General features: G+C 42.8%; 2 protein-coding genes across 2 annotated transcripts; both read right to left on the minus strand.

The window, feature by feature from the left end:
- Nucleotides 1–663: 663 nt before the first annotated feature.
- Nucleotides 664–5,101, minus strand: tubd1 (tubulin, delta 1). The gene is made up of 8 exons (XM_076282081.1): nucleotides 4,766–5,101; nucleotides 4,457–4,604; nucleotides 4,132–4,348; nucleotides 3,409–3,637; nucleotides 3,082–3,246; nucleotides 2,817–2,951; nucleotides 2,139–2,322; nucleotides 664–1,008 (listed from the first exon to the last, which is right to left on the minus strand). The coding sequence occupies exons 1-8, from the start codon at nucleotides 4,914–4,916 to the stop codon at nucleotides 906–908; spliced, it is 1,332 nt and encodes a 443-aa protein (XP_076138196.1). The 5' UTR covers nucleotides 4,917–5,101; the 3' UTR covers nucleotides 664–905.
- Nucleotides 5,102–6,461: 1,360 nt separating this feature from the next.
- Nucleotides 6,462–27,349, minus strand: cltcb (clathrin, heavy chain b (Hc)). The gene is made up of 32 exons (XM_076282082.1): nucleotides 26,952–27,349; nucleotides 25,709–25,916; nucleotides 22,526–22,794; nucleotides 22,181–22,342; nucleotides 21,927–22,040; nucleotides 21,459–21,632; nucleotides 20,012–20,209; nucleotides 19,637–19,837; nucleotides 19,367–19,519; nucleotides 19,134–19,256; nucleotides 18,878–19,015; nucleotides 18,367–18,531; nucleotides 17,638–17,818; nucleotides 17,255–17,418; nucleotides 16,996–17,121; nucleotides 16,233–16,375; nucleotides 15,671–15,905; nucleotides 15,229–15,351; nucleotides 14,839–14,984; nucleotides 14,532–14,715; nucleotides 14,253–14,445; nucleotides 14,010–14,167; nucleotides 13,748–13,912; nucleotides 13,433–13,540; nucleotides 13,045–13,212; nucleotides 12,636–12,785; nucleotides 12,328–12,459; nucleotides 12,116–12,226; nucleotides 11,845–12,015; nucleotides 10,388–10,609; nucleotides 7,782–7,857; nucleotides 6,462–7,572 (listed from the first exon to the last, which is right to left on the minus strand). The coding sequence occupies exons 1-32, from the start codon at nucleotides 26,991–26,993 to the stop codon at nucleotides 7,442–7,444; spliced, it is 5,034 nt and encodes a 1,677-aa protein (XP_076138197.1). The 5' UTR covers nucleotides 26,994–27,349; the 3' UTR covers nucleotides 6,462–7,441.
- Between the last annotated feature and the right edge of the window lie 389 nt (nucleotides 27,350–27,738).

Here is a 27,738-nt window from a genome sequence, read left to right on the forward strand (position 1 = left end):
TGTATGTAAAAGGAACTTGTACAAAGTATTGTAATTTAATGTATAATGTGCTAATCAGTTGTATGTGTTTTGATAAAAATGTCAGTTTGGTAGCAAGGTTTAACATCATATTGATGTTCTTTGTTTGGGATTTCTACAGAGTTCTTTGTTTGGCATCCCATTCAGTCAGATAGCTTATCAGACTGGTGTTGGCTGTGCTATGATGTCAACAACGGTCTGTAAGCCGTCTGAAGTTTTGGGTTTGATCATCAGCCTAAATGTATCTAATTCCTTACGGCATATTAATATTATAAAATGTAGCAATGGCTATTTCATGTCTAATGCTATTTAACCAAGATTTTCTTATTCAAATTAATCTTTTTAACAGTAATTACTACTTTGCATACCACTAAGTACCTCTATCTTTGGATACCACACATGATTTAGTGGGCAGTTGTCACATGTATTACCAATAAAGATGTTGAAATAGCAATGTGGAATTGTCATTTTAATAAACCTGAACAAGATTTTTCAGATGCTGACATCTGCCTTACATGTGCACAACTCGATGGGATCTTGTCCAGTCCTTATGTGAATTAGCTTTTTTGTTTTTTTCTTCAGTTGACGTATAGGGCTTAAATAGGCTTTACCTACCTGAAAATGCATGGTCTTTAAATGACAAAATATAATATAGCTTTTTATTTCTTCAGACAAACAAACGTGGCAAAACTTACATTGAGATATATAAATTAATCATACATTAAAGAAACTCATTCCATGGGCTTGCACATCTAACATAAATATCACACACATCTCATTATACTCTTAAGTCAAAGTAGTCGTTAAAAGTTTTTCTGTGATGTAGACGGAAACAACATATAACAAAGTATGACTGCCAATTTCCCCAAACCTGCTGGGTGTGTTTCTCAGAGCTGTGAGTAACTGGAGATGACCTGCTCCAAAACGGTGAAACTGTCCAGGAAGTCCTCCTCTGAGATACCAAATTTCATGTACTGGTGGATGTAGGCTCTGTTTAACAAAAAAAGTCACATGGATATATACCTGGTAGTTTCATATTGTCCCAATATATCATATATCAGGTGGATATAAATAAATGCATGTCAAAATAATGCAGGCTTTGCTATCGTACTGTAAATAGCCCCAAATGTCACCAAATAAGCGGGCAGGGGCGTAGCACAAGATCCTAGGGAGTCATGATAGGCCCCCATAATAAATATAATAAAATATATTCCAGACTTTTCAAGCCCCCCCCCCCCCCCCCCAGGGTACTAGTAATCAGTACTGGTTTTACCCCCACTCCGACACCCCTGTAAGCGGGCCCCACTAATTTTGGCATATGGAATAGCGGTTTTAGAATCAAATGCTACACCACTGTTCCCACAGTACTTTGCTTTGCATCTCCTCCCAATAATCACTACAAAGGCCAACTATAGTTGCCTGGGTGCCTTTAAAAAGTTAAAGCGTTTCTCTGGATGTTTATACATCAGTGCACAAGAAAACCAATCATTTTACGTTTTTCATTTACAAAGATCATTCAGAAACAACTGAATTGCTGAGCTGATTTCATAAGAATTGGAGAGCCACATTGGCCTGTTGAGAACATCTCACAACAGCAATTTCTACCCACGGTTTTCATCCACTGCACAACCTGCTCTTGTGCTTTACTCCAACAACCCACGCATACCTGGACAAACACACTCAACTCACACACAGCGCCTATTTGGTTGTGTAATCTTTTATATGATTGGTCAAATCTTTCCCACTGGCCCTAAAATCTCTCCCACTGGCCCTAAAATAAGATTCCAAAGGGAATTAGGAGAATTGTGTTTCTCGCTCATACACACACACACACACTCAATCCCACTGAAGGTGTAAGGTGATATGTCTACATGCAAGAAAGTGGACGAGCCCAGAGACCAAAACTGAACACTTACTGTAGTGGTCGTGAAATGTCAAATACAGACAATACACCAGAGTTCATTACAGAAATGTACCATTTAGCAGAAACAGAAATACATTTGTTAAATTTAGCAGAAACATTCCAATTTCATGTAAAATGGCTAGCATGAATGAAAAAAGTAATTTAGATTTTCCTTTTGTATGCCTTGGAGTACACTGCAAACCTATGGAAACCTCACCTGGAAGCAAACATGTTCCATGCCTTCCCCACCATGCTGTTCAAGGGCCCCAGTAAGGACTGGCTATTGCTGACCAGGGTTGCTGACTTCTCATAACCATTGAAGGGAACAGCAGAACTCCAAGAGCTGAAGGCACTTTCAACTGGCAGCCAGGGTACATAAAGTGCTGGATCTTTAAAACCACCTGGTGCCAAAAAGAACAAAAAGGGTTTGGTTAGACACGAAAGAAACATTTTATTCATTATATTTTCATTTCTTTCTTATGATTAAAGCACTAAGAGCTAAGTACCAGAAAGACATGAAAGGTGACTACGAACAATGACACTGGTAAAAGCTTGGTTACTACCATTCTAATTAGTGTCTTTTGGTAATACAGTTGACAATGACGTGCTGTGAAAACATTACATTGCCTGGGTGGTCAGGTATGATATGTCTAACCATTCTTGTACTATCAAACTGAATTTTAAAGAGATGATACCACAACACCAGCCCCTGTAGAGGCTGGATGTGACTGACCATATTCCTTCTGGGTCTAGCTTGTGTTGTCTGCTGTATGGTTATAAGCTACAGTGAAAGCCTTTTTATTTTGACCTACACATTCACACCCAAGACTTTATCCAGATTATGCACTCAAAGCAAAGCTGATGAAGCTATAGCCCATTTTTGACTGCAACCTACCTATTTCAGCACTTGCCACATCTTTTCCTCGTAATATTAGGAGGTTTGCCAAAGATCTGTTGAAGCCCAGCTCCCTAGTGGGCCTTCCTCTGTCAGACCTGCTCACAGATGGTGCTCTCACGGTCCAGTCAATACCTGAAAGACGAACTCCAGGTTTAATGAATTGTCCTCTAGCTGTATTCAGCAGTCCTGGTTCTGCTATATTAAAAGGTCATTATGCTACGCAGATCTAAACAAAGATCTAAACAAAGAGGAGACTTCTCACCTTCCTCCATCCTGGCATTAGCAATAAGCATCTGGCGCAGATGTTTGAGCAGGCCAGGCCAGTTGAACACACTGTAAGCCAGAGATGTACTAGACATTTGGGGGATGTTTTGGAGGCTCAACAATTTGTATTCTGGATGATTCACCAGTGAACTCATGAATTCACCTAAGCCAAGAGAAAGAAAGCAGTATATAGTTAACATGCTGCAGATCATCTTGAATTTCCCCATGGGGATCAATAAAGTATCTATCTATCTATCTATCTAGATGGCACAGGTCAATTCATATATTATGATGAAATCTTTGTAAATATAGCAAGGCCACTAACCAATGGGATTCCTACTGTAACGTGAGGAGCTGGCAGTGTATACAGGTTGCAGCACACTACCCAGATGGTGGGTGATGACTTTGTTAACATCATTGAAGGAGATGTGTTTGATATTCATGAGCTGAGCACAGATTTTATGCACTGTGTCATTTTCATGCACCAGAATAGCATCAGAGAACTGGTACAGATGAGACAGTGTGAGGACTGAGTTGTAATTTTGGACTATCACCTAAACAAAGAGAAAAGAGAACAGATGAAGACAAATATTACTTTCATTAGTTAACCTACGCTGACACAAAACAGTGTAAGTAGGGGTGTAGTGGTAAAATAAGAGGTGGGTAAACAGAATACTGTGATCACGGTAAGGTTGACTATGCCATGGGGTATGTTTGATGATGGTGGAGGTTATTGTCTAATGTTTATAACAATACTAGTGCTATTAACACTATTCCTAGTGTTGATGAGTGTACATATCAATACAGTGTTATTTTTCAATGCTAAAAGTTGCAATTGGTGAATAAACTCTTTTGAGAAGTGGATAAACTCTAATAAGAGGTGGATAAACTATGAAACTCTGAAATTTCAGAGGTGAATAAACTGAATTTACTTGCATTTAGCCTCCACTACAGCCTTGAGTGTAAAGATTACCAGTACTTAGTTTATTTCAATCTAATGCAAGACTGCTTTACAAAATGTATATCTTACAAGACTGTTTTACATTACCTCCCCAGTGTTATAAGGCCAAGTGACATGATTGAGAATGGAAGTATGGGGGTACATGTCCCGTAGGCACTGGGTGATGTAGGTTCCCATGCCAGACCCCGTGCCTCCTGCCAAGCTCATCATGGTGAGAATGCCCGACAGGCGGTCACACTGCTCCACTTCTTTGCGCACAAGATCTTGGACAACTTCTTTATGTTTTGGCCCATGCACAGAAAACCTGTAAGACAAGTCTTACAGTCTCAGGTAGGTCTACTGTTGACACTCACATATGTAAATCGGTATATTCAAGTGTTCAGGGCTCATCACTATCTTAACCACCACTCACCCATTTGCCCAATTGTTTCCAGAGCCCCGTTTCTGACAGAAGTGTGCATTGTCTCCATATCTCCACTTCCCAGATTTGGCTGCTTTAGCAATGGTCTGACAAATCACTTTAGGCTCCATGTCAATAAGTATCGCACGGGCTGTGAGGTCTAAAGGTAAGACAAAATATGGTTAAGTCAAATGTAAATAATGTATTTTCACCTTCATTGTTGGGCTTAATACATGACTGCATGTGAATTTGTGAGCAACATTAGACATAGATAGCTGAACCCCATGAGCTTGTGTAGTTTTAACAGTTCGGTAGGCCTACCTTGTGAGGGCCCCTCTCTAAAGAACCGCTCATGACCGCAATCCTTGTACAGTTTATCTTTGGCATTATTGGAATCATTGCAAAGGACACTGAAGAACTCCTGGCCAACTTGATTTCCACACTGTCCCAACTGCACTGTCACCACAGACATTGCCGTTTAGGTTGGTCAACGCCAAACTTAAGTAAACAGACAACCGTCACGCAACCTGCCATTTAAGAAATTAACGACTTAAAAACATTCCAAGATAAACAGTGTGAAAACATATTTTCCTCTCATTATCTCTATTTTCTTATGTTACTGGATTCGAACGATTCGAACACCCGCCGTCAACAAAATGTTACCAGTCACGTGATACATAGTTGTCAAAAAATATTCCTTCCGGGTCACGTAAAAAAAAGAAAAACGATTTCAGCGGCACTTTATTATTATTATTTTACAGAGCAATTATTAATGTATGCTGCTATTATAGAAGCAGACAACCTCTATCGTAAGTAATTTGGCTTATCATTACGCTAAAGCTGAGACCTCGAATTTCCCCTAGGGATCAATAAAGTATCTATCTATCTATCTATCTATCTATCTTGAAAAGTAATGGAGCAAAGTTGGTCAACAGCACCACCACTTGACTGGTATTGTCACTTGCAGCACTAAACTTTCCCAGTACCTTCGAACACCAGAGTTGCTGTTAAGACATTCAGACTTTTGAAATCTGATCAGTGTAATCAACATATTTGTTATGTATGAATGGTGTGCCTGCCAATGCCACTTGATTATCTTGTCATGCTACCCTTCATCCCTGACTTCCTTTCCATACCTCTACCAGGCAGCCCCAAGCAGATGGAATCTGTTCTTTTTATTGCCATCTTGTTCCAAAACTGTTTAATCCACCATCTGGCATATTATCAAACTAATGTGTGGTGCAGGCAAACCCTCTATGCAGATTCAGATAAAACCAGGACCTTGTGTATGCTCTCCTCATGAGTAGGCCTTGGCTTGGGCTCTATAAAGCGCTTTTGGACCATGTCTATTGTTAATGCTGCTGGGATGATTTTCTTGTTTGTCAGAACACAGTAAAAAGCACTAGCTTGCCAGATGGGTCTACCACTCCAAGCAAAATCTGTGTGAGCAATATGTGTGCAATGTTCAAAGGCAGTATTGTATCTTTGGATTATCATTTGAGTTCAAGTGGTCATCATCGACCATTTGATGGCAGAAGGTTTTATGGAAATTATCTATATTCCTAGAAGAGAAACACATAAGAAACAGATTTTATTGCTGCCGTAATGTAGCCTGGGAATAGCCATACGGACCTTTGGCAAATTTGGGATTTGCTCTGCAGGTCTGTCTGGCCAAGTGGCCATTGAAGCCCATTTCCAATGTCCCTAAAAAACAGGCACGGAAATACAAACGCTAATCCGGCATGTACATGTATTTCTTTAGAATTGAGAAAATAACTGCATTTTACACCGTTCACGATATTGCTACAGTTTTGAAACTATTTGGTAAGAATTTAATGCACCAATTTAAATTTAATTTCACTGCTAGTTACACCCTTGCTAGAAGTCGCAAGTCAATTAACCTTTTCCAGACCCACTCTAAATTATAATTGAGAAGGTCTGCATGCTAACCAGGCTAGCCATAATGTGTAATTATGAGGAATTTAGAAGCCAATCATGTTCACAACAAAGACCCAAATATGATCACAATCCTGTTTATTCTTAGTATGTTCCGAGTGCCAACTGCACAAAAAACAAAATGGACAGGACAAGCAATGTAACCATTTCTATATTCATTCTTCTGTACACTCAAAATAGTGAGAGCTAGAACATCACAACACCTGGCATACACAAACCTCAACATAAGTCGGTGAGTAAATACACAGGTCAGAAGAATAAGTTTGTTATCCCCATTGTTCATTATGGAAATGATCTCACACAAGAGCACTGTATACAGCACAACAAAAGGTCACCTGTTACACATGGAGTGGATGAAAAGATGCTAGTAACTTCTATACGGGTTGACTGGAGAACTGGTTTAGGCTGGAAGGGATTAAAATTGCTTACTTATATGTCTGTATGCATTTAAAATTCCACACAGCTACTCGTTTGTGTAGAATATTACGATTATTACTTAGTGTTGCTAGATGTATCCATGGATGCATTTACGTTCAAATATTATTTGTAGCCATATTTATCATAATATACAATAATGAAATGCATTATACAGACAGACAGTGTAAGCTTTTTCACATACAGTACATCAAAGAAAAAAAAATTAAAGAGATTCTACATTAGTTTCCTCTCACAACAGAGTGCAAATCTGATGCTTAAACAACATACTTTAGGTTAATTGCTCTTCTCACAAGTCCACTTACATACAAGACCCCTGATACCCCTTAAAAAAAATAGAACACAAAAATGCTAGTAAATGCGAATATGCTTAAATATGGAATGTGAAAAAAAAGAAAACAAAAAAGAAGGTGGTCCGACTCATTTCTTGAATGAAACAAATAAAAATGAAGTCCTTCATTGTGGTTTAAGGAAAAAAGGAGAATAATTTAAAATGCACAACTTTCTGACTTGCTTCTTTAAAATCCCCTGTTGTGAGGACAGACTATAATAAGCTGGTGAGGAACGCAAGAACAGACAGACGGACGACTGTGGGCAGCGGAGCTTTTACATGCCATAGCCAAAGCCTGGCTGAGGCTGGACATAGCCAGCTGGTGCAGTGTAGCCATAGCCATAGGGGGCCTGCTGGGGTGGGACGGCCACGTTGGGGCCAGCAGTAAGCATCAACTGGGGGGTACCTGGAGGAAACACAACACAGGCAGTGAGTAAAGGAGCTAAGGAGGACACAAACAAATGACCACTTGTAAAGCAACCTGTCAAACCCGTGCCAACCATTTCTTAGACGGCAATGTTATTGCTGTGTGTGGAGTGGACTTTGAGAGGTCGGATAAATGAATGATCTTATGCAGCTGTGGCTGCTGACTTCAAAAGGTGGGGCGAGTCTTACCGTAAACAATGGGCTGTGCCTCGGTTGCTTGCTCTTCCTGTTTCCGTAACGACTCGGAGGCGTCCAGCTTGTCCACCTGAAAAGGAGGCAAGGGCAGGCATGTCAGCGGAGACACTCGGTCGCGAACAGTGGGGAGTCGCCAATGGACAATGCTGCAACACCATGTCAGGCCTTCATTGGTCAACGGAAGAAATGACTGACAGATGGGACCATTCATGGGAGATGCTAGAAGCCAAGCTGCGTGTACAAGGTGCAAAATGCTTTTACACAGCCCAGTCTGTGGCCTCAACCAACACCCTTAACATGACAACAGTGTGTCCTGAGGATGTGTTTGAAACTCATTACGGATGTGCTTCCATTTCTTAGCCGAACATTTAGCACTAAAAAATAACCTTCAAGAGGTCAGGCTTAGGAGGTAGCCTTAGACATAATCACACATAAAAGCCAATAGATACAGAAAATAGACAATGGTCCCTCCAATCAGCCAAGAGTATTAAAACTAGATATTAATTGAGGAGTATGTAGAAAACCGAACCCATTTCAAAGAGTGACTAATGTAAATGAATGCACAGAATACAAAGTCCCTGTCTGGTCCTTAATTCTGTGAGTACAAAACTACAGCAACATTAAACATGTTGAAATGGTTATGTAGTTGTGTGCTTGGTGGCCTTACAACAAAAGATGATACATGTGAGGTTTGTAGACAGCATAAAAATTATTGGCTATGTACGTCCACATAAAAGTTCATGCAAACTGGCAGTGTCACAGCTTGTGGAAAACACTATTCATTCCCCATCTGGCAGACAGGACAACATGAACAGTCTTTTCAAAAAGCCATGACAAGGAAAGTTTGCACTTACCATGTGAACCAAAGTCTGTCTACATTTTTACTTCATGACAACCTTTTGAAAGAAAAAACATGTACAATTCAACTAATCTGGACCATTCATTTAATAGTTACTATGAATGTGTTTGGGTTCAGTTCTCTACATACAGAGGTTTGTCAACTCTAATACGTTCGAATGAGTAGTTATTTTAGCAGGCTTGTTTTGAAAGTTGTAGTTTCATTGAGAAGGAGAGAAAAAGAACATGCCACAAGGTGTTATTCCTTTTGTTAAAAGTGTGCATGAGAACAAGAGAGAGAGACAGAGAGAGGCAGTTTCAGAGTGGAAGAAGGAGTGAGAGGGTGGAGGATGGTTTGGACGGCCATTCACGGCTTCCAGGGGACAGGCACAGCCAACAGCCACGTTTGCTAACCACTGGAGGGTGCATCTACAGCTAGAGAAGAACACATGCTTGCACGGTGTCTACTGCACATAGCAATAGGCCTACTCACTCTTGCAGTGCGCACACACACACGCACACACACACACACAAAACCACACACACACCTACACTGGATAAAAAAGGGCTAGACTGTACTTATTCCTGAAACTATCTATAAGATGGTTAGCTACAGTCAACAATGATGGCAACCTCCTGAGCCCTGAACAACTACAGCATAATACAGCTCTTAAAGTGACCCATTACATGGAAAATAACTTTAACCCAATCTTCTAAATTCTAACTTGAATACTTAAGACTACTTAAGAATACTTAAGACTTTCCCCATTCCTTACTGAGGACTCCTTAAGGGGCTGTAGGAACTCACTGAAGACTAGTAACATTCCTAGTCTCTACACAGTCATCTGAGCACAGGAGGCTGGAGGGAGGAGAGAGCAGCGTCTTGAGTATCTAAAGGGTTGATCTGAGCTTTCTGCTGTGCTTGGCTAACAGAGGGTCAGTCATCTACAGGAGGCTTTGAGGAGGGGGGGGGAAGTCGAGGGCTCTAGTCAAAAGGTGTGTTCAGAAGCAGCAGAGTGATATGGGAGGGGAAAACTCATGCATATTCCTGAAAATTCAGTCCTCCACACTACAAGGATAAAATACAATAGAATGGAATAAGAGTCGACCTTCACCTTTTCTTTAATTGCATCAACCTGAAAGGGAATTCAAGAGCAGCAGCTTAGGAGAAAAAGCAAACTTAGGTCTCCAGCATTGACAAAAAGCAAGGTAGAGAAAAGAAACAAATGCAGAAAACAAATCACTGGGAGAGCGTTAAAGGAAACCAGAGGGAAATCACAGAAGAGTGATAGCATTTCACAACCACCATGTTACACAGCTGCTACACAGAGTTATATCCTCAAATAAATACAGCTTACTTATTTGTGCCAATGACAAGATGGCTATACCTTCTTCCTATGTGTTAATTAATGAATTACTTTTAAAATGTCTTCTCAAGTGATTGAACTGCACAAATTATTTCTGTGTTGGTGTTGGGTAAACAGCACTGAGAGCCTTCCCATTCCATAAAAACCCCAAACTAGCAGCTCTATACTTCTATGTGTTTTGGGAACATGTACTTCTATGTGTTTTGGGAACATGAATCTCTCAGTAGCACCTTATTCAGCTGAAGTAGCATATACTTCATGACCTAAAATAAATTGAATAGCAAGCTAAGAAATAATAATGTCTCAACATATGAGTTAGAAACCAACTGGATAACTTCCCACCAAATGTGACATGTGCCCTCCTGACCTCTGTCTGTGGTAGCGGTGGCGGCTCACCTTGCTCAGGTACTCCCTCATGACCTGGATGAAGTAGGGCATGGAGAAGTCCATGATGTTGTGCCTCCAGGCGGTCTCCAGCACCACGTCGGGCCGCAGCAGGTCGTAGCAGGTGAAGAGGCAGGCGGCGAAGCACTCCCTCTTCTCCTCCAGGAGGAACCACTGCAGCAGCTCCTCCGCCAGCTCCGTGTCCTTGGACTCGGACGCGTACTGCATGGCGTCCTGCGGAAGAGGGAGAGAGAGCAACACCACGGGGGTCACAGCCGGCAGGCACAGTATAAGTATAAGTATATATACTCTTTTGATCCCGTGAGGGAAATTTGGTCTCTGCATTTATCCCAATCCGTGAATTAGTGAAACACACACAGCACACAGTGTACACACAGTGAGGTGAAGCACACACTAATCCCGACGCAGTGAGCTGCCTGCATCAACAGCGGCGCTCGGGGAGCAGTGAGGGGTTAGGTGCCTTGCTCAGGGGCACTTCAGCCGCGCCTACTGGTCGGGGTTCGAACCGGCAACCCTCCGGTTACAGGTCCGAAGTGCTAACCAGTAGGCCACAGCTGCCCACAGAGGCAACAGGCAGAGAAGAGAGAGATGTTTCACTGGCAATGTGGTTGACAGAATTCTGCAAACAGCTGAACACAAAGCTGCAGTGAGAAATACATATTCTGATGCTCTTTAAAGACGCTCTAAGCGATGCTGGGTAACGTCACTTCTGTTGACTTTCAAACAAAACAGAGAGCTAGCTCGCTACTTCCTCCCCCTCCCTCCTGTGCTGCTGCTGTGCAATTGAAACTCTCCTGTGATCTGCTGGAACAGTTTGTTATGTTTTTATGGAGCCTGGGCTGTCCACACAGATGGCGTTTTTTTTACAGTGTATTCAGGACACAGACAGCTAGCGTTTGGTTAGGTGATGTTTGCAGTAAGTGACATAAAATGTTTTAGCCTAAAAACGCGTGGCATCGCTTAGAGCACCTTTAAGCCAGCTTGTTTCACATTGACAGCAATACTGGACTCCCTCTTAGACTGTCTGAGAGAGGAGGATGCATGGTTGACAATGTGGTCTGTTAGTCGAGTGCTGAGGTCTTTGGTTTGAACATAACAGCTCCTGCTAAGAGCTTAATTGTTAACGCACCAATTCATTAATCAGAACAGTGCTTCAGCTTGAGGTTAATACACTGCTGACAGGCATTTTTTACTTGGGTATTTAAACCTTGCTATGAATGAAGTCTGTGTTTACTTCCCAGTGCCTATAGACCCTTTCAACAGCATAAACAAACATGTGCGTTCATAAGGTATTTCCCGGTGGCACAGAAAACAACACTGAGCTAATGGCAACTTGGGGACCAAACAAAAAGTGATAAAAGTCAACATTTGGTAAAGCATTATGCTTAAGTCTGATTCATTTTTAATTTCAAAGTATCTGCATGAAAAAAACATGGGAGGGACTCAACCTTGTAGAGCTTGTCCTTCTTGCAGAGTTCGACACTCTGCTTCCAGCGGTTGTTGCCCTTAAAGAGGTATGCCGCGATTCTCCTGAACTCGATGAGTTCGTGCTTCTCAAGGCTTTGAGCCAGAGTGATGTTGTCAAAGTTGTCATAGGCATCGATGGATGTGCGCAGAGCCTGAGCATAGGGAAGAGACGGACATCAAGATGAGACGGTCCATCTTGTTTCTATGCATGCTAATGTTCTAGATGTTTCCATTCGCTCAAAATTCACATACCTGATAATCCTCCTCAGTTATGAAAAGGTTATTTAGTGCCTCATTAACCGACTTGTTGTTATGGCTCTGTACTGACCTCAGGTAGGGTTTTACCAAAGGCAACTGCTTGACCTATCAACAAGATAAGAATTGCATTCATCCACTGCTCCAGAATGTCAAGATGCACAACACAGATTTCATCATTAGTATTAAGACAATATAGACCATTGTACCTTGCTGAAGAAAATGACTGCTCGAGAATGATCAAGTCTTGGTGATAAAACTATGAGCAGGTCATTCAGTAACAAGGGCTTGAATTCCAAATAGAACTGGACAGCTCTGTAGTACAGCTCCACATTGGCCACCTAAGAGAGACGGAGAGAGAGGGAAGGGGACAATCATGAAAAGAAAGTGATGACAAACTTCCTGTCCTTGCCTGCATCCTGGTTCAACCCCCGAGCTGATAATGAGTCACATTAAACCATCCACTCAGCCTTGAGGTTGGGTGCTGATGGAGGGGTCAAGTGTGCCTGGGCGTTACCTTGGTGATGATGTCTTTGAACTGTCCCTCTTTCCAGGCGTCTGTGGGGTGGTTCATCATGGTGATGATGGCGTTGTCGTACTCCTCGTACTTGTCGTACAGGAACACCAGCTCTGCCCAGAGATGGGCCTGCTCAGCAGCTCTCAGCACCTGGAACACGAACACACACACACACACACACACAGTTTTCATTCAACTCATTTGCATCCCATTATTATGACAATCAACAAACATTCAGAGAGATCATTCTTGTCAAAATGAGTATCGACACACACACACACACACACACACACACACACACACACACACACAAATTCAAAAACATACTGTTCCGGCACCCTTATTTCCTAAACTGCCAAGCTACGGCAGTCCCCATTGACCAGTTTACTGGCGGCTCACAGCACCTTACCTTTGGAATGTTGACGCGTGACCAGAAGAGCTCCAGGTGCTCCCTCATCTTCTGCGGCTTGAATTTGGAGTAGAGGATGGCCAGCTCGGTGAACATGCCCATGTGAGCGCGCTCCAGGCCCAGGGCCGCCTCCAGCATGGTGATCAGCTCCTCAAAGTAGCCCCGGCCCTACGGGAGAAACACCACCACAGCCCCTCATTAACAAGCATCACAGTTAGGTTTCTGACCTGAGGTTTATTATTTTATTTAAATGATTAATAATTGATAATTATTTATCTGAAAGAAGTTTTATCACTGCTATATGGTGCATTTGTATAGTGCTATTTAAATGGTGTTTCTGTGTGTAGCAGTGGCATACACACTCACTGTATGTACTGTAAGTATGTACCTGATAGTAATTGATGAGCTCCTCCAGTTCATCAGCATGAACCACGATGTGCAGCCCACACATCTGGGCCAGGCGGAACTCCTTCCCATCCACGCAGGCAAAGCAAACCTACCAGAGGGAAACGGATCAATACTCACTACCTCTTCAAGGACAACCCCCCCATTTCTCATCAGTCCACAAACAACAACAAAAACTATTTTGGGAGATTTATATTGTCAGTATGAAGGAGAGGAGATTATAGACCGGCATCAAATCAAAGCTCTTGTCAGACAGTGGTGAAATGATGGTTATGAAACATGTTCTCGTTATCCTCACCTCCTTCCAGGTCCTTGTGCTGTTGGCCTTGCGTGCACCGTCCACAGCTGCCTGATATTCACCCAGGTGCACCAGAGTGGAGGCCAGGCGGCCAAAGTTTGATACGTTGTTGTACAGCAACTTGGCGGCGTCGTACATCTTCTCATCATAACATCTGTCTCCAACCTACATGAGCGGTCAATGTCATTAAAGATGCAATGCAGTCTGCTAACTTAAAATCAGGTGCTGTGTGTAGACCAGGTATTTTGTGTTAGCAGCGTACCTGCTGAATGTGTGCATTGTTAGGGCCGTTGATAAATTCTTCTAGCTCGGCCAGCCGGTTGGTCTTAGCCAGAGCGAAGATGAGCTCTGTCTCCACGTAGGACTCGCGGGCCTTCTTACGGGCCATCTGCAAGAACTTCACCAGGTCCTCCCAGTTACCTACAGGAGAATACACAAGTTTTTAATAAATGATGAAGACAGCTGAAGGACATTGCAAGACCCTGCGCTGACCTCCATCCCTTACCACTCTGAGCTGCAGCCTGTCCGACCTCCATGTAGGCGGAGGGGTCATCAGCTTTGATGTAGGAGTCAATGGCCTCCTTCACCAGGCCCTTCTGCAGCTGGGCCTTGGCCAGCTGGCTCCACACGGCCGGCTCGTTGCAGCGCTCGGCAAACTCGTAGGCGCGGTCCAGGTTGCCAATGTGCTCGATGAGCACCTGCAATAGAGCAGTGTCAGAAAGTCAGAGAATGCAGCTGAATGACTTGGCGCGAGAAGGATTTAGGGAGCTGCAGCTGGACTGACCTGCACAGCTGATGTGTTGACGTCAAACTTCCGGAAAATGGCAAAGGCCTCCTCGAAGAGCTCGTTGCTGATGGCAATGTTTGCAATGTCAGGGGCATCATAGTTGTCCAGGCGGTTGATGTACTCCATCACACGGGTGCGGTCTGCCTTTATAGCCGTGAGGATCAGGAGGTTCTGAAGGTTCCTGTGGTGGAGAGCTCAGAGGTCAGTCTTCACCAGGAACGCAAGCCAGCATGCATGCTTTAGTTCATTAATTATATAACCGTCACAAACATCTCAAAAGGTAAATACAAGTACTTCACAATACCTGTGTTCACTGAAGACAGAGTTATCCAAAACAATCTTCTCCAGAAGCTCAATGAGTTCGTTGGGTAGGTCAGCAGTCATGAAGGCCTTGACAGTAACGGACACCTCCTCAGGATCTTGGGTTTCGGAGAGGGCAGTCTGAACGACCTGCAAGGCACCAGAAGTTGACATTTAATTTTACACAGAAAATGAGCACATATACATCATCCTTCTTCATCATCATTCCATCCACAAATCCATCAGCATCTGTGTAGTTTATCCATTACATTTTAACTTAAACATTTCTATAAGGGAAAAACAAGGACCCTCAGGCTCATGTTCCTCCCACTGCCCTGATGTGAGCTCTGATCTCAGAGTTGTGCGGTGCGGTGATCGCAGGCTGTAATGTTACCTGGTCGATGAGGGGCCTCCTGTAGGGGTTACTCTCCAGCAGCACGCTGGCCCACAGCTCCGGGTCCTTCCGGCGCACCAGGTACCGGGACAGGCTCTTAAACAGGGAGTTCTCATTGCACACCTGAAGAGAACAGAGATCGGCAAGTCAGTCACTCACACTTTCAACCTTAAAATGTCCTCATACCCCTGGGGTAACACACAAAGTAATTGGCAAGAGAGTACACCTGTTACTTTGATGTACTCTTTTTGATACACATCTTTAAGTGAGATATATATATATATATATATATATATATATATATATATACACACACACACATATATACACAGCATCTATTTTAATCATGGCCACCAGACTAGTGTATGTCTACTAAAACGGTGTCAGTGTATGTAGGTCACTTTTGCGTCTGTGGACTGAGAGGAGCCCACTGGGCACGTACGTTAATGAGCTCTTGGTCGCACTGTCCTCGCTCGTAAGCCACACAGGCCAGGTGGGGATCCCTCTTCTCGCAGTACTTCCCCACCACACGGCTGTCGTAGAAGGGGTTCTCCCGCAGGAAGCGCTCCGGGTTGTTGTTGCTGTCGATGTAGATCTTGGCCAGGGCATTATGGGTAGCTGGCTCCTCGCAGCCCTCATGGATGCGGGCTTCTAGCCAAGGCAGCAGGAGCTTCAGTCTGTCACAGCACAGCATTACATATTTAACATCACACATATACACAGCCATTTTGACATACGGGAGACATTGCGAAAAACCAAGAATATTGATAAAAAAACAAAAAGAAACAACGTTTTTTTTAAGTTCTTAAATTTGCTCCAACATTATCATATTGTGATGTGCTATCTTAATTCATAAAGTACCTATTTTGGTTTCGTAAATAAACACCACATTCTCATCATGAACATGTTGTGCTTAAGCTCAGATTTGCCCTCTGTGTCTCTCTACATGTAGCTGTACTGCCTGAAGGAGGCTGGGTCCTAAAGCTGGTCTCTCAGCAGCGCACCTGTTCCTCTTCTCCACCTCGGCCACCAGCTCGTCGGTGGAGAACTGGCCCCGCACCACCAGGATGAGGTTCTTGATGACGTCCTCGGAGCAGTCGACGTCCAGCAGACCTCCAATCACCACAGGCAGACGGCTGGGGTTCACCTGAAGAAAGCAAGCGAGTGAAATCACACAATCCGTTAGTGTCAATGTATTTATATAGCACTTTAACATACAACGGCAGTTGACCAAAGTGCTGCTGACAAATAACTGACAATACAAATGTAGCCGAAGTTAAATAGACCATATATTTTAGAACAAATGTTCAACTGACACTGCACTGGTGTTGCCTTTATGGTTTGATCTGTGTGACTAAAGGGACACCAGGCAACATTTTCGTGTTACTCATGTTCTTAAGTCGGTATATGGTTAAATGACTAGTTACAGGGCCAATGAAGACTCTCTCGCCCGCCCCTACTGCCTGTAGGAAGAATATCCTGCTTGCAAGTTCAGTGTATCGTACCCACCGACCGAAGCAGGATCAGTTTACAGCACAGAGGCAGGCTAACGAAACGCTAGCGATTGTTGCAAACGTGTGTATAATGGCAGAGCCGGCGAAGAAGCAGCGAAAACCCTTGACGGAAGACGCAAAGAAAAGGAAAAGAGCTTCAGACAGAGCGAGGGGGAGTTTCGTAGAGAAAAAGCATCAGGCTTGCCTGGTGTCCCTTTAAATTGCACAGCTTCTCTGAAGTGACTGATCTCTGAAAAAAGTCTGAATGGCTTACCTTCTGAACATAGATCTCAATGTACTTCTGCAGGTTGTTGCGGTACAGGTAGAGCACAAGGTCATGGACAAAGTCAAAGCGATCGCACACAATAATCAGGGGCAGCTGATCAGTCAGCTTCGCTTCCTGTTCGAAGAGAAAGAAAGAGAAAATGTAGGTGTTCAAATTCACATGATCACATTTAAAAGTTAAATTAACACATTCTATCTTCATTAACATCTACATTAGACATTAACATACACCCAAGGCGAAATCATACCTTCAGGAAGTTCTTCACACGTTCTGGGTCGTAGCAGTTGCTCTCCCTGCAGATTCTCTCCACTTCCTTAATCTGTCCGGTTTTGCATGCTGCCTGGATGTACTTGAAGTGCACCTCTGGGTCCTGGCTGAAGTTCACAATAGAGCCCAGGAAATAAAAGAGACCTGCAACAGAGACAATCATAGTTAAACTTTTCAATCAGACAGAAAAACATTATTGGCTGTCTATTACATACAAGATACCGTTTACGTTATAGATCTTCACTTAGGAGCCGAGATTAGTAAATGTGCCAGTGTCTAAATAACAATAATGTGCAAAAGTGTGTCAAAATCCTGTGGGGCATTATTACCCAACACACACGGTTAAGAGTAAGCAGCAGTTACCCTCGAAGCTCTTGAAGGACTCGAAGAGCTCGATGAGTGTCTGGGTGGAGAGCTGCTCATGGTACTTGGAGGCCACCTGCACGCAGATCTGCAGGTTCTGGCGGATGTTGGCCGACAGCATGGCCCTCAGGCACTCCAGAGAGTCCTCCACTGACAGCGCGCCAAAGAAGTTCACCAGCCACTGCACACAAGAGTACTCGGCTCACTGCCACGCTCAACACTGATACATGTCTAATGGTGCCTGATGGAATTTCAATGACGATGCATTAAGACTCGCTACGAAAGTGCTCCAAATTGTTTTTGGTCTCGTAGTAAACAGGAAATTAGGTGGCCTCGATCCAATATCAAGGCTCTTGGAAAAATACCAGAGTTCCCACCCATTTCACTAACAATTTCAAAAACTTTTACATTACTTTTCAATGACCTTGAATGACTTCTCACAATCTGTAAGTACAAAATTGCAAAGTTACGCCACAGGTTGGGGCTAATTATGACATGTGACTCAAACAACGACATCAGATGAATGTGTTCTTCCCCACCATTCTTTATCTATGAAGGAAGCAATTGAATTATGTGACATGATTTATGCTATCTCCTACCTACATCCCTGGTGACAAAATGAAACTTTTAATGAATTTACAGAATTCCTCCATTTCTCCAGGCCTGGACTTTTCCATGACCGTGTCAACCAGTCATTTTAATATTAGAAATGAGCATGACAGGCTTTACCTCTGGGTTGAGAAGATGAGTGTGCACCACAGCCCGCTTGATGTCGTACAGGTCGGTGTAGTGCTCCAGAGCTCTCTGCAGCAGCCCTGCCTTCTCGCACAGCTGGGCCACGTGGGCACGGTCATAATGGGTGAACATCTGGTTCCCGAGGATGGCGTCGGCAACCTGCGGAGAGAAACAGCAGCGCAATTAAAAACTCATTAAGAGAGAGAAGAGATTACCGTACATGATGTACATTGTTGTTGTTTGCACCGTCACATTGCACTTAATGTATATCATTTGTCTTATATAGTCTGTATAATTTGTCTATATAGTCTGTATATTGCTTGTGCACTGTCTGCATATTGTCTGTAGAGCTACAATAACAGTGTCAAATTCCATGATCGTCCCAACACACTTGGCCAATAAAACCAGTTTCTGATTCAAATTCAGAAAAGGTAAGGCTAAAGAATATGACCAAGACAAATAAAAAGAGGGTAAAAGAGCAGAAGTTGCTGGTGAGGGTGCACACCTGTGGCGCGTGCATCAGGTTCATCTCCAGCAGGCGGGTCTGCAGCGGTCCCTCTGTGGGCCGGTTGTTCTTCAGGGCGTCCAACAGGAAGGAGGTGCACTGCTGGATCAGGTTGTACTCCATGAACACATCTACGATCTGGGCGAGCGGAGAGGGTCAGGGGAGAGAGCATGTTAGCTAAACAATCAGTGATCATCTGAGACGATAAGAGGCCCTGACAGATCCAGCGTTAAGGGGGAGTTACTACTCCTCTAACCTGTGTAATGTCAGCCAGCGGCTCCTCGTCCTGCACAAGCATCTGGGAGAACTGCAGGCCCTGTTCTGGGCTAATGCGCATCACGTTCCTCAGCAGGAAGATCCAGTCTGGAGTGTAGCCAACCTGGAAGAACACAGTCAAAGGTACATGATTATAATATACATGACTGAGGCCTGTTCATTACAAAAGGGCAGAGCACTGTGGATACACCAACGCTGGATTTCTTGAGTTACCTTTTTGGCATAGAGGACGATCTTCTGGAATTGCCCAGTCTCTGCAAAGCACTGGATGACTTTGTTGGGGACGTTGGCCCTCAGGTAGACACTAAGAGCCAGGGTGGGATCCACTGACTTCACCAGATCACCAAGCTCCTCAGAGCATTCAAGCTACAAAAACAGAAAAAAGAGAAGGCTCCTGTCAAGTCATACTGGTTAAACTTCCACCTCTCCTCATTAACTTAACTCAGTGGTCAGTGTGTCCAACCCGTTTGTCCAGCCTCCTACCTTATCCTCCTTCAGCCATTTCTCCAGCAGCTGCTTCCGTCCCTGCTGCAGCACGGGCCTGCACAGCTCCAGGGACTCGAACTTGTTGAGCTGGCCCTGGTCCAGCAGGATCCCGAAGTACTGGAGCAGGGGCGAGGTCTGGCCCGGCTGTGCCGGAACACTCTGGAACCGCCGGATGGTGTCTGGAGTCCGCAAAATTCCCTGATTGGAGGACACAGACAGATCAGAGGCAGAGTTTCCACAACACCAGCATTAATGCGACACATCAGAAGGTTTTGTTTCGGTCTGCAACTCAGGTGATCAATACTCGAGACTTTGCCTACTGCAGTTCCCCCAGAGCTATCTCATTAGAGAGTTGGGTGTGGGTGGAGGTACCTTGGGTGCGTTAGCTGCCACTTTGGCAGCCTCCGAGTAGTTGCCGCTGGCAAAGAGGTTGTTGAACTTGCGGGCGAAGAGCTCCTCGGCACCGGCCAGGTTGTTGCGCACGGCCATGCGCAGCGCCAGGTCTGGGTTCTGCAGCACATTGGTGATGTAGGGGATGATGTTCTCCTCCTCCACACACACAGACAGCACCTGAACACAGGACACAGGTGGTCAGAGGAGAAAGCGAAAAACCACAAGAGCAAGACAGAAAACCTAAATGTCATATTAGTGTTGCAACCGGTGAGCGCAAATTAATGAAGCTAATCTATGTTTAGAAATGGTACATGATGGGCCACTATAAGCTTGCATGTCATGAAATACCTGGTAAGGCTTATCAGCTAAGTTCAACAAGTCCTCATTAAAGCATTAGTGCACAGGAGGTTATTCCACAAAAACAAAATCTGCAGCCTGTATAACTAAAGATATGAGGTCATCAGATGTGGCCCTGTCAGAAAAACAAGTGCAACAGATCTCATCCTATCTGTTAATTTTTGCAAACAATTGACTGATTTAACAAAGTTAATAGACAGGTCCCACTATTAATGCTGAAGTGAAAACATCAGCACATCAAATGAAAATGCCAAATGTTTACTATTTCTACAATTTATTCAGATTGGTCCATTTCACAGTAATCTTAAAGAAACTATGGGGGGGGGGGGACAAAAATAACATTCCAAGCTTAGATGTTTCTAACAATTTCTGTGACATTTTCATAACGTTTCTTATTCATAGAGGGACCAACAACAACAGACGAGACATGTTCTTCCATTACAAAACTGAAAACTTAAATTTGGCATGGCACAAAGCGGCTGGGCTTAAGGGACAGGAGTGACACCTCTCTCCAAAACATCCCTGCCTGGACTGATCAGCGCACCAGAGTTTGTCACAGAAGTGTGGGAGGAAAGCCCTAAAGAGGAGCCTTAAGAGGATTAGGACGCCTCCTGGAGCTTCGCAGTAAGTGTGACATGCTGTTTTTACCGCCTGGTGCCAAGAAGGAAGAAGGCCCTATGAAGATTTATTTTTAGGGACTGTCCAAATGCAGTCAGGGTGTAGTGGCAGCGTGCCATGCAGACACAAATGAGACATAAGTCTGCGTACATACACACAGTACGGTGAATGTGGCAAGGCCATTCACAAGAAGGACGAGCCACTCCTACTCTGAATATTTCATGGGGCTCGGGGTTAAGCTAGAAAATTATTTATTAGGAAGAGGACTACGGTTACAAACACAACAACGGAGTCTAGCCCTCCTTTGTGGCCTGTGTACTTACACAAGCAAACACAGCCCAAACACCTGCCGTCTATTCTTCAATGGATTTGATATTCCTCTGATACTAACAAGGCACAACATGCATATTGATTTTTCATAACACTCCGCTGGATTAATATGGCTCAGTACCTGTCCTTTGCGGTTGACTCCAATGATGCCAGAAGTGGGCTCGTGGGGGGCTGTGACAAAGATGGTCTCTCCACTGATCCTGTTCATGTAGATGCATGTGCCTGTCTCAAGGTCATACAGGTGGATGTAGCCGTATTTGGTGATGAGAAAGACAACATCCTGCTTGGAGCTTATCTAGGGGGAAAAGATAGATAAATTGATATGCAACCAGTGATCCTAAACATAAACAACTCAAGTTGAGTACAATGGTTGAATCTTAAGGGGGGTTCAAACCAAAGATTTGCGACTGCAAAGTTCTAAAGCCTTGCAAATGCAACTAGACATGGGGAATGCTCTGTGACGCCTTGCAACAGCTGGCAATGACTTGCAACAATTAATTCACACCGCAGCAACTCTTCCTGCAACAGTTTCGTCTCGTTGCGAATCTTTGGTGTGAATTGGGCCTTAGAGCAAATGGCTGGGGGGTACCTGCATAGCGACAGGGAAGTCATTCTGGGCCTCTGGAGGGAAGAACACATCCACGGCTTTCTTTGGAAATGGCTGGTTGCCCGTCGGTGGAGTACCTACTTCAATGATGTGCAGCTGAAAGAGGAGACAGACAGCAGAAATGACTCACTCTGCGTCCTTCCTTTCTCTCCGTTGGTGCGAAAGACATGACAGCTCTTGATATAATCTCCGAGCTATATGTGCAAGACAAGCATCTGGACCATCCTTAGCCATACCTTTCCCCCCGCTTGTCCTCGCACAGCAAAACAGAACAGGGTCGATTCCTCAGCATTTCCCTCCATTTTGAACTGAGCAAACCCGGCTGCGTGGCCCTCAATGGGCTGGGAGACCTTTCTGTCCACAGAGTACAGCTGCATTGCACCCACTACACGGTTTTGCTTTGAGCGAAAAAACAGGGGCATTAAGATGAGGTTTTTTTCTTTCATTCATGATAACAAAGCAGACATGCAGCACAAATGATTTTCTGTACAAGAGATCAGAGTTAGCATCACAAACACACGTTTCTATCACACATGTCTATCCTGAAGACGTATCCTAAATATCAGACTTTCAAAAAGTACCTGCGCAGAGATCCCAATGAGAAGCAGCCATTTCTGTTTGGCGTCAGTGCGGTAGTTTATGATTTGACAGCCTGCTAAACTGGAGTGTCTGTCGAACACTTTGATTGGCTGAGAGTCTCCTTCCATGCTCCAATGGTAAACAGCGTTGTCTGTCACAAGTGCTACAGTATTGAGGGAGATCCACTTCCAGAATGTGACATCATCAGTCATGGTGTGGGCCTTCATTTTGCTCTTCATTTCAATGTTAAAAATTTGAAGCGTTTTTGCAGCTGGAAAGGACAAAAAAATAATAATCATGTAGGGAATTGTTGTGCATGGGCTCAATTAAGAACCAAATGCAATGCCACATAAAACATAGAAATCTGACAAGATGATAGACACCAAATTCCACTTGATTGAGAAATATTGGTAGCCGTGGTAGCATTTCACCATGACTTCAGACAACACAGCAGGCGCAATGCAAAAATCAAAAACAAACATGGAAAATGTTCACAGACATCCAGTCAGATGTTAGGAAAGGCATTCAAATCACCAGCATTTGGACGACTACATGTTATAAGTACATAGGGGGACTACACCCAGGAGTGACAATTACACCATATTGGCTGAATAAATGATTTGTAGATCAAGATCATTGTGAGCTGACTTCAAATGTGTATAATCTGAGGAATCACTGAGATCCCTAATTGTTTCCCCTCATTTATGCCTCATGGAGAAAAAGAGCTAAATCATAGCATTAAATTTCAAGTATTAGTACAGGTCAAGTCAGCATCTCTAACTTTCAGGACAAACAAACTCCTTTCAACTCAAGCAAGCAGGAAATCATGCTTTCAAGTGTGATTGGAGACAGTCAGGGTCCAAACGGGCAAGAATTGAATCACCATGTTTGCACACACCCTGTCATTATGTTCATACACTCATGGCTTAAAGGTTACCACTTCGCGACTATTGCTATGCCCCCCCCCCCCCCCCATAGAATTTACAAATAACTATTACATGTATGAGTGTCACGTCCTAGGTCAATATATTACAAATGCCATTCAAGTGCTGTGATTGCACCTCCTAGTTAGAGGGAAGTTACTCAGAAAAGCTAAATTCTACTTAAGAATCTACTTAAGTCTTCAGGATAGAATGCAGCAATTTAGGCTATGTAACAAGTGATACCCTAAATAGAAATAGAAAAAAAGAGTGGCAAAAATGTCTCTAGTAGTAATAAGGAGTAAATTTCTCTGAAATGTCCACCATTTTATCTAGTTTATAGAAAATCTGTCTTTTGTTGTTGATTGACATAGCCAACTTGAGCTCTGTTGCCAAGAACAAGAACACTGGACCAAATCTACCAAATATATATAGGCATATTTGTTTGTATTTTGTATTAATTTCCGGAAATAGCATAATATCTACTGCAACTCACTTACATTAACCTTGAATTGCTAGACATAATAGATCAAGTGAGTAAAGGAGGGTGACAGTACATTTTAGTGGTTGCCATATATCAAGCATATGAACACACTAGCACGTCCTGTCTAGCTCCAGTTTGTATGCCTGTCAAACAGCAGGATGCCATGCCAGAGCAGGCTCAAGCCTGAATGCAGATTAGAGGAACAGTATACCAGACAGAAACCATTGCCATGGGAATGAAATATGTTACATTACTGTAGTTTCATTACTGTGAGTAACACCCAGTCCCAAAACAATCACTTTCAAAATGTATTTGGCTTTAGCATTGCAATACTACAATTATTTCATTGTGGAACAATTGATTTTTAGGACGTTACTAGATAGTACAAGTACAAGACTATGGCTATAAGTTAACATGTCCATGTATAATTGGATTGTGTAATGTTATCACAAAACATAAATCTATAGTTATTCTCTAGATATTATCCTGAACTGGGGAGAAGGATGATTATAATTTAGTTGTTGATACATCATATCCAACCTGAGTATCTCAGAAGTTCCAAATAGTCATCTTTTATTTGTTTAATGTTTAGTGGTATTATGCAAACTGCCCAATGAATAAGTTAGTATGGGTCATTTTTAAAATATATTTATTTCCTTGGGGCTTTTAAAAGGTTTTGTTAAGCAATTCAAAAATCATTTAAAGCCTAATAAAGCATAGTAAATCATTATGTGGATGTATCTTTATCTTGTTGAAAGCTATACCAGCATCGAGACTACATTTAACTTTGTGTGTAAATTTGTTAAAAATTACGATCATCATAATTCATTCTGTAGCACAAAATGCAATTTTCATGTGAAGATCAAACAAAATGTGAACCCAAACACTATACATATACTTCCTTTTTAAGTTTATCTCACCTGATTCTATGCTATAAAAGAGGTTCTTTAAATATAATAATGCAATCAAATAACCCAAGTGTATTATCAAACATACACATTATTAAGGGGATGTAATAATTGCTCTACCAGCATTGACAAACATGAAATTTAATCTAGAGAAGGTACTATGGAACCACTTAATATCAGATCATATTCTGTTCGTCTAATAATCTATTTACATTTGCCCAGAGAGTAGAAGGCCTACAAATTCTGCCAACTAGACAGTAGATTTACTGACTTTTGGCAACTTTAAAAACAATCCTTAAAAATAAAAAAGGAGAACTGATATGTAACTGTTTGTAGTGCCATGTATTGAAGTCCTCACATTTTCATCACATGCTAATTTAGTTCACATTTACACAGGATTACACGTCCCACAACTCATCATGATATATAAAGTTTAACTCACCGTCTGCAAACATATAAGAAGCAGTAAGAAACGAAACAAAGAACAAAAAGCAAAAAACAGACAAAGCATTTATGATAGAAAGACATTGGAAATAGACACTTTTACTCAAGTCATTTTTAACTATAAATTGAACAAGATAAAGAGGCCAGTAGAATGTATATTACAAACCAAAATGTCTATAATTTTGAACGCACACACACACGGAGGGCGTGAGGACCATGACCACATCATAAATTACATTCAGTAGGCACACAGAAACATGTCATGACAACTTTAAGAGATGGCCTTGAATAAACATTCAGTATGTAAATGTGATCAAGTTAATGCAGTTAAATTGCTATTGTTACACAGTAAGGAGTAAGGCGGACATACAGAGTGGTATGTTTAACTCTGTGTTTACCCTTGGGAGGGTGGGATGCAGGCCAGCTTACCTTTGAGTGCAATAACTTTGCTGGCCGGGTTCATGATGGCACTGTCTGCTGAAATGGGCCTGCGGATAGGAGTGTTTGGGTCACTCATGTCGATAATCACTACCTGTGCCTGCTCGCCAACTTTCTCCCGAACACAGATGAATTTATCTGACTCCATAGTCAGTGTACTGAAGCCAATGTTGGCAGGGTTGATCCCCAAGTTCTGGAGCTGTGGGAAATCATATTTATTAGCATTTGAAAGTCATTGCAAGCTGATATTGACAACAAAAAGTACACAATTTAGAACTGAGACAAGTCCAAACATATATTTACTTGAATAAATATTTGACTACAGGCATTCAGGACTGACCATAGCCTACTAATCTGTCAAGTCCTACCGGTCATCGTTTGATGAAAAGATGGCAAAAAAAACAGACTGTATATAGTCATGTACATTGCCGGTTAATCCGTCCAAACGAAACGGGTAGATAGATTCTATCTTTTCGTGTCTCTCGACGAACATCAATATTTCAAATGTCGTTCCTCCTATTGCTATCTGATGTGTGACTGTTACTGACAAATTATCAGTCTAAAATGTTGCATGAATTCATTCATTTCGAGCAGAGATAATTTCAGTCAGTGCCTGTTGGTTCAATATGTGGCGCTCAGATACGGTTTGCACTGTATTCTAATTTAAGCATTCATAGCAAATAAATAATAGAACTCCCACACTGGAGTAGTGACATTGTAACAACATTCTTTGAAGACCACATGAGGTCAGCTGAGCGCGTAATCTTGCTGTGCGTATCCAAGCTAGCTACAATGCGACTAATTTCCCAATTCAATGAAATTAATGCTGCTACCTGTTTACAACTAATGTTAGCGTTATTAGCTAACAGTGGCTAACATTAATCTTTTAAAAAGATGCCGCTACAAAACAAGATTCAAAGACTAGATAAGAAATACATGAGCATGAGATACGTGAGATGCAATGATTACACTGTTATTGAAATAAATAAAAAATATATCGTTGTTTTAGCATTTCAAACGATGGAGGATGGGAGGTCATTCATTTGATTTCTCTCCGTTAGCTAGCTAACGTTAGCTGAATAACGTTAGCACTGTCAACAGGGACGGGAGCGGTTAACGCTAAACCAGCTGGATATTTAGCTTAGAACTAAAGCCATCACGCTAGACTATAGAGGACTTTCATTTTCAATACTACACTATGCCACTGAAAATGAGTTTGTTCTTTCAAACAAACCTGCAAATGCTCCTGAAAGCGGATAGGTAGGATTTGAGCCATGGCTGTTCCTCTCTGCTTTCAATCCTCCCGGCCGGAATCCTGAATATTCTACGAGTGGGTTATAGCCACGACCTCCTCCACAGACGCGGTCAGTCGCAGCCAGTCAAAATAGGGAGACAAATTGAGACAGCAGTAACTCTCGGTTAGCTGGGGGGGTTCACTAATAATGTATGTATGGTGACAATCACCCCGCCGGATGTTTGTGCTTTTCTCCACCGCCTTTAAGGTATTGAGTGGCCCCAGCACTTAACTCCGAAAACCCGCAATGGCGGCGGAAGCAGCTAGCTAGGAAGAGATACAATCCGGAAGCCGCAGATAGGGACCTCTGCGGCGGAAGGACACAATACGTGAATTGGGCAATTATTATTTAGATTAAAATTATTAATAATAACACAATGAGTTTCACTAATGGTTACATTATTTTGTTGGGTATTTGTACGCCGAGGTGCTAAATGCAGTGCGATTTTACACCTGCGCAATTTCTCGGTATTTTTTGCCACATCATTCAGTCTTGTAGGTGTACGTCAGTTCCGGGTAATGCATTGACCTGGCACTTGGCAAGTCATGGGACAAATGATTTGCAGTGGAATTGGGTTGTTTTCACTAGCTTTCACACTTTTGCACACATTAACTGGTTGTAGGGCTTAACCGTGAGGAAAAAAACACTGTTCAAATGATTATAGAGCAAAGTATCACCGGAACAAATGCCCTGCATGGTGCTGTGGAAATCAATGTTCTGGCTGTT

This window comes from Alosa pseudoharengus, unplaced genomic scaffold (genome assembly GCF_046254945.1).
Source record: "Alosa pseudoharengus isolate Yale_2024_CS ecotype anadromous, Long Island Sound unplaced genomic scaffold, YU_APseudo_1.1 YU_APseudo_1.1_scf_13, whole genome shotgun sequence".
NCBI classification, from domain to species: Eukaryota; Metazoa; Chordata; class Actinopteri; order Clupeiformes; family Clupeidae; genus Alosa; species Alosa pseudoharengus.

What these genes read in the sequence shown, in the direction of transcription:
- tubd1 (XM_076282081.1), bottom strand. Translation starts at nt 4,916, where the DNA reads ATGTCTGTGGTGACAGTGCAGTTGGGACAGTGTGGAAATCAAGTTGGC. An exon ending in GGAAACAATTGGGCAAATGG is followed by an intron (nt 4,349 to 4,456) that starts GTGAGTGGTGGT and finishes CTTGTCTTACAG; the next exon opens with GTTTTCTGTGCATGGGCCAA. An exon ending in TGTGGCAAGTGCTGAAATAG is followed by an intron (nt 2,323 to 2,816) that starts GTAGGTTGCAGT and finishes TTTTGGCACCAG; the next exon opens with GTGGTTTTAAAGATCCAGCA.
- cltcb (XM_076282082.1), bottom strand. Translation starts at nt 26,993, where the DNA reads ATGGCTCAAATCCTACCTATCCGCTTTCAGGAGCATTTGCAG. An exon ending in TGGCAGCTAACGCACCCAAG is followed by an intron (nt 19,838 to 20,011) that starts GTACCTCCACCC and finishes TCCTCCAATCAG; the next exon opens with GGAATTTTGCGGACTCCAGA. An exon ending in GAGGTGGAGAAGAGGAACAG is followed by an intron (nt 15,906 to 16,232) that starts GTGCGCTGCTGA and finishes GTGCTGTGACAG; the next exon opens with ACTGAAGCTCCTGCTGCCTT.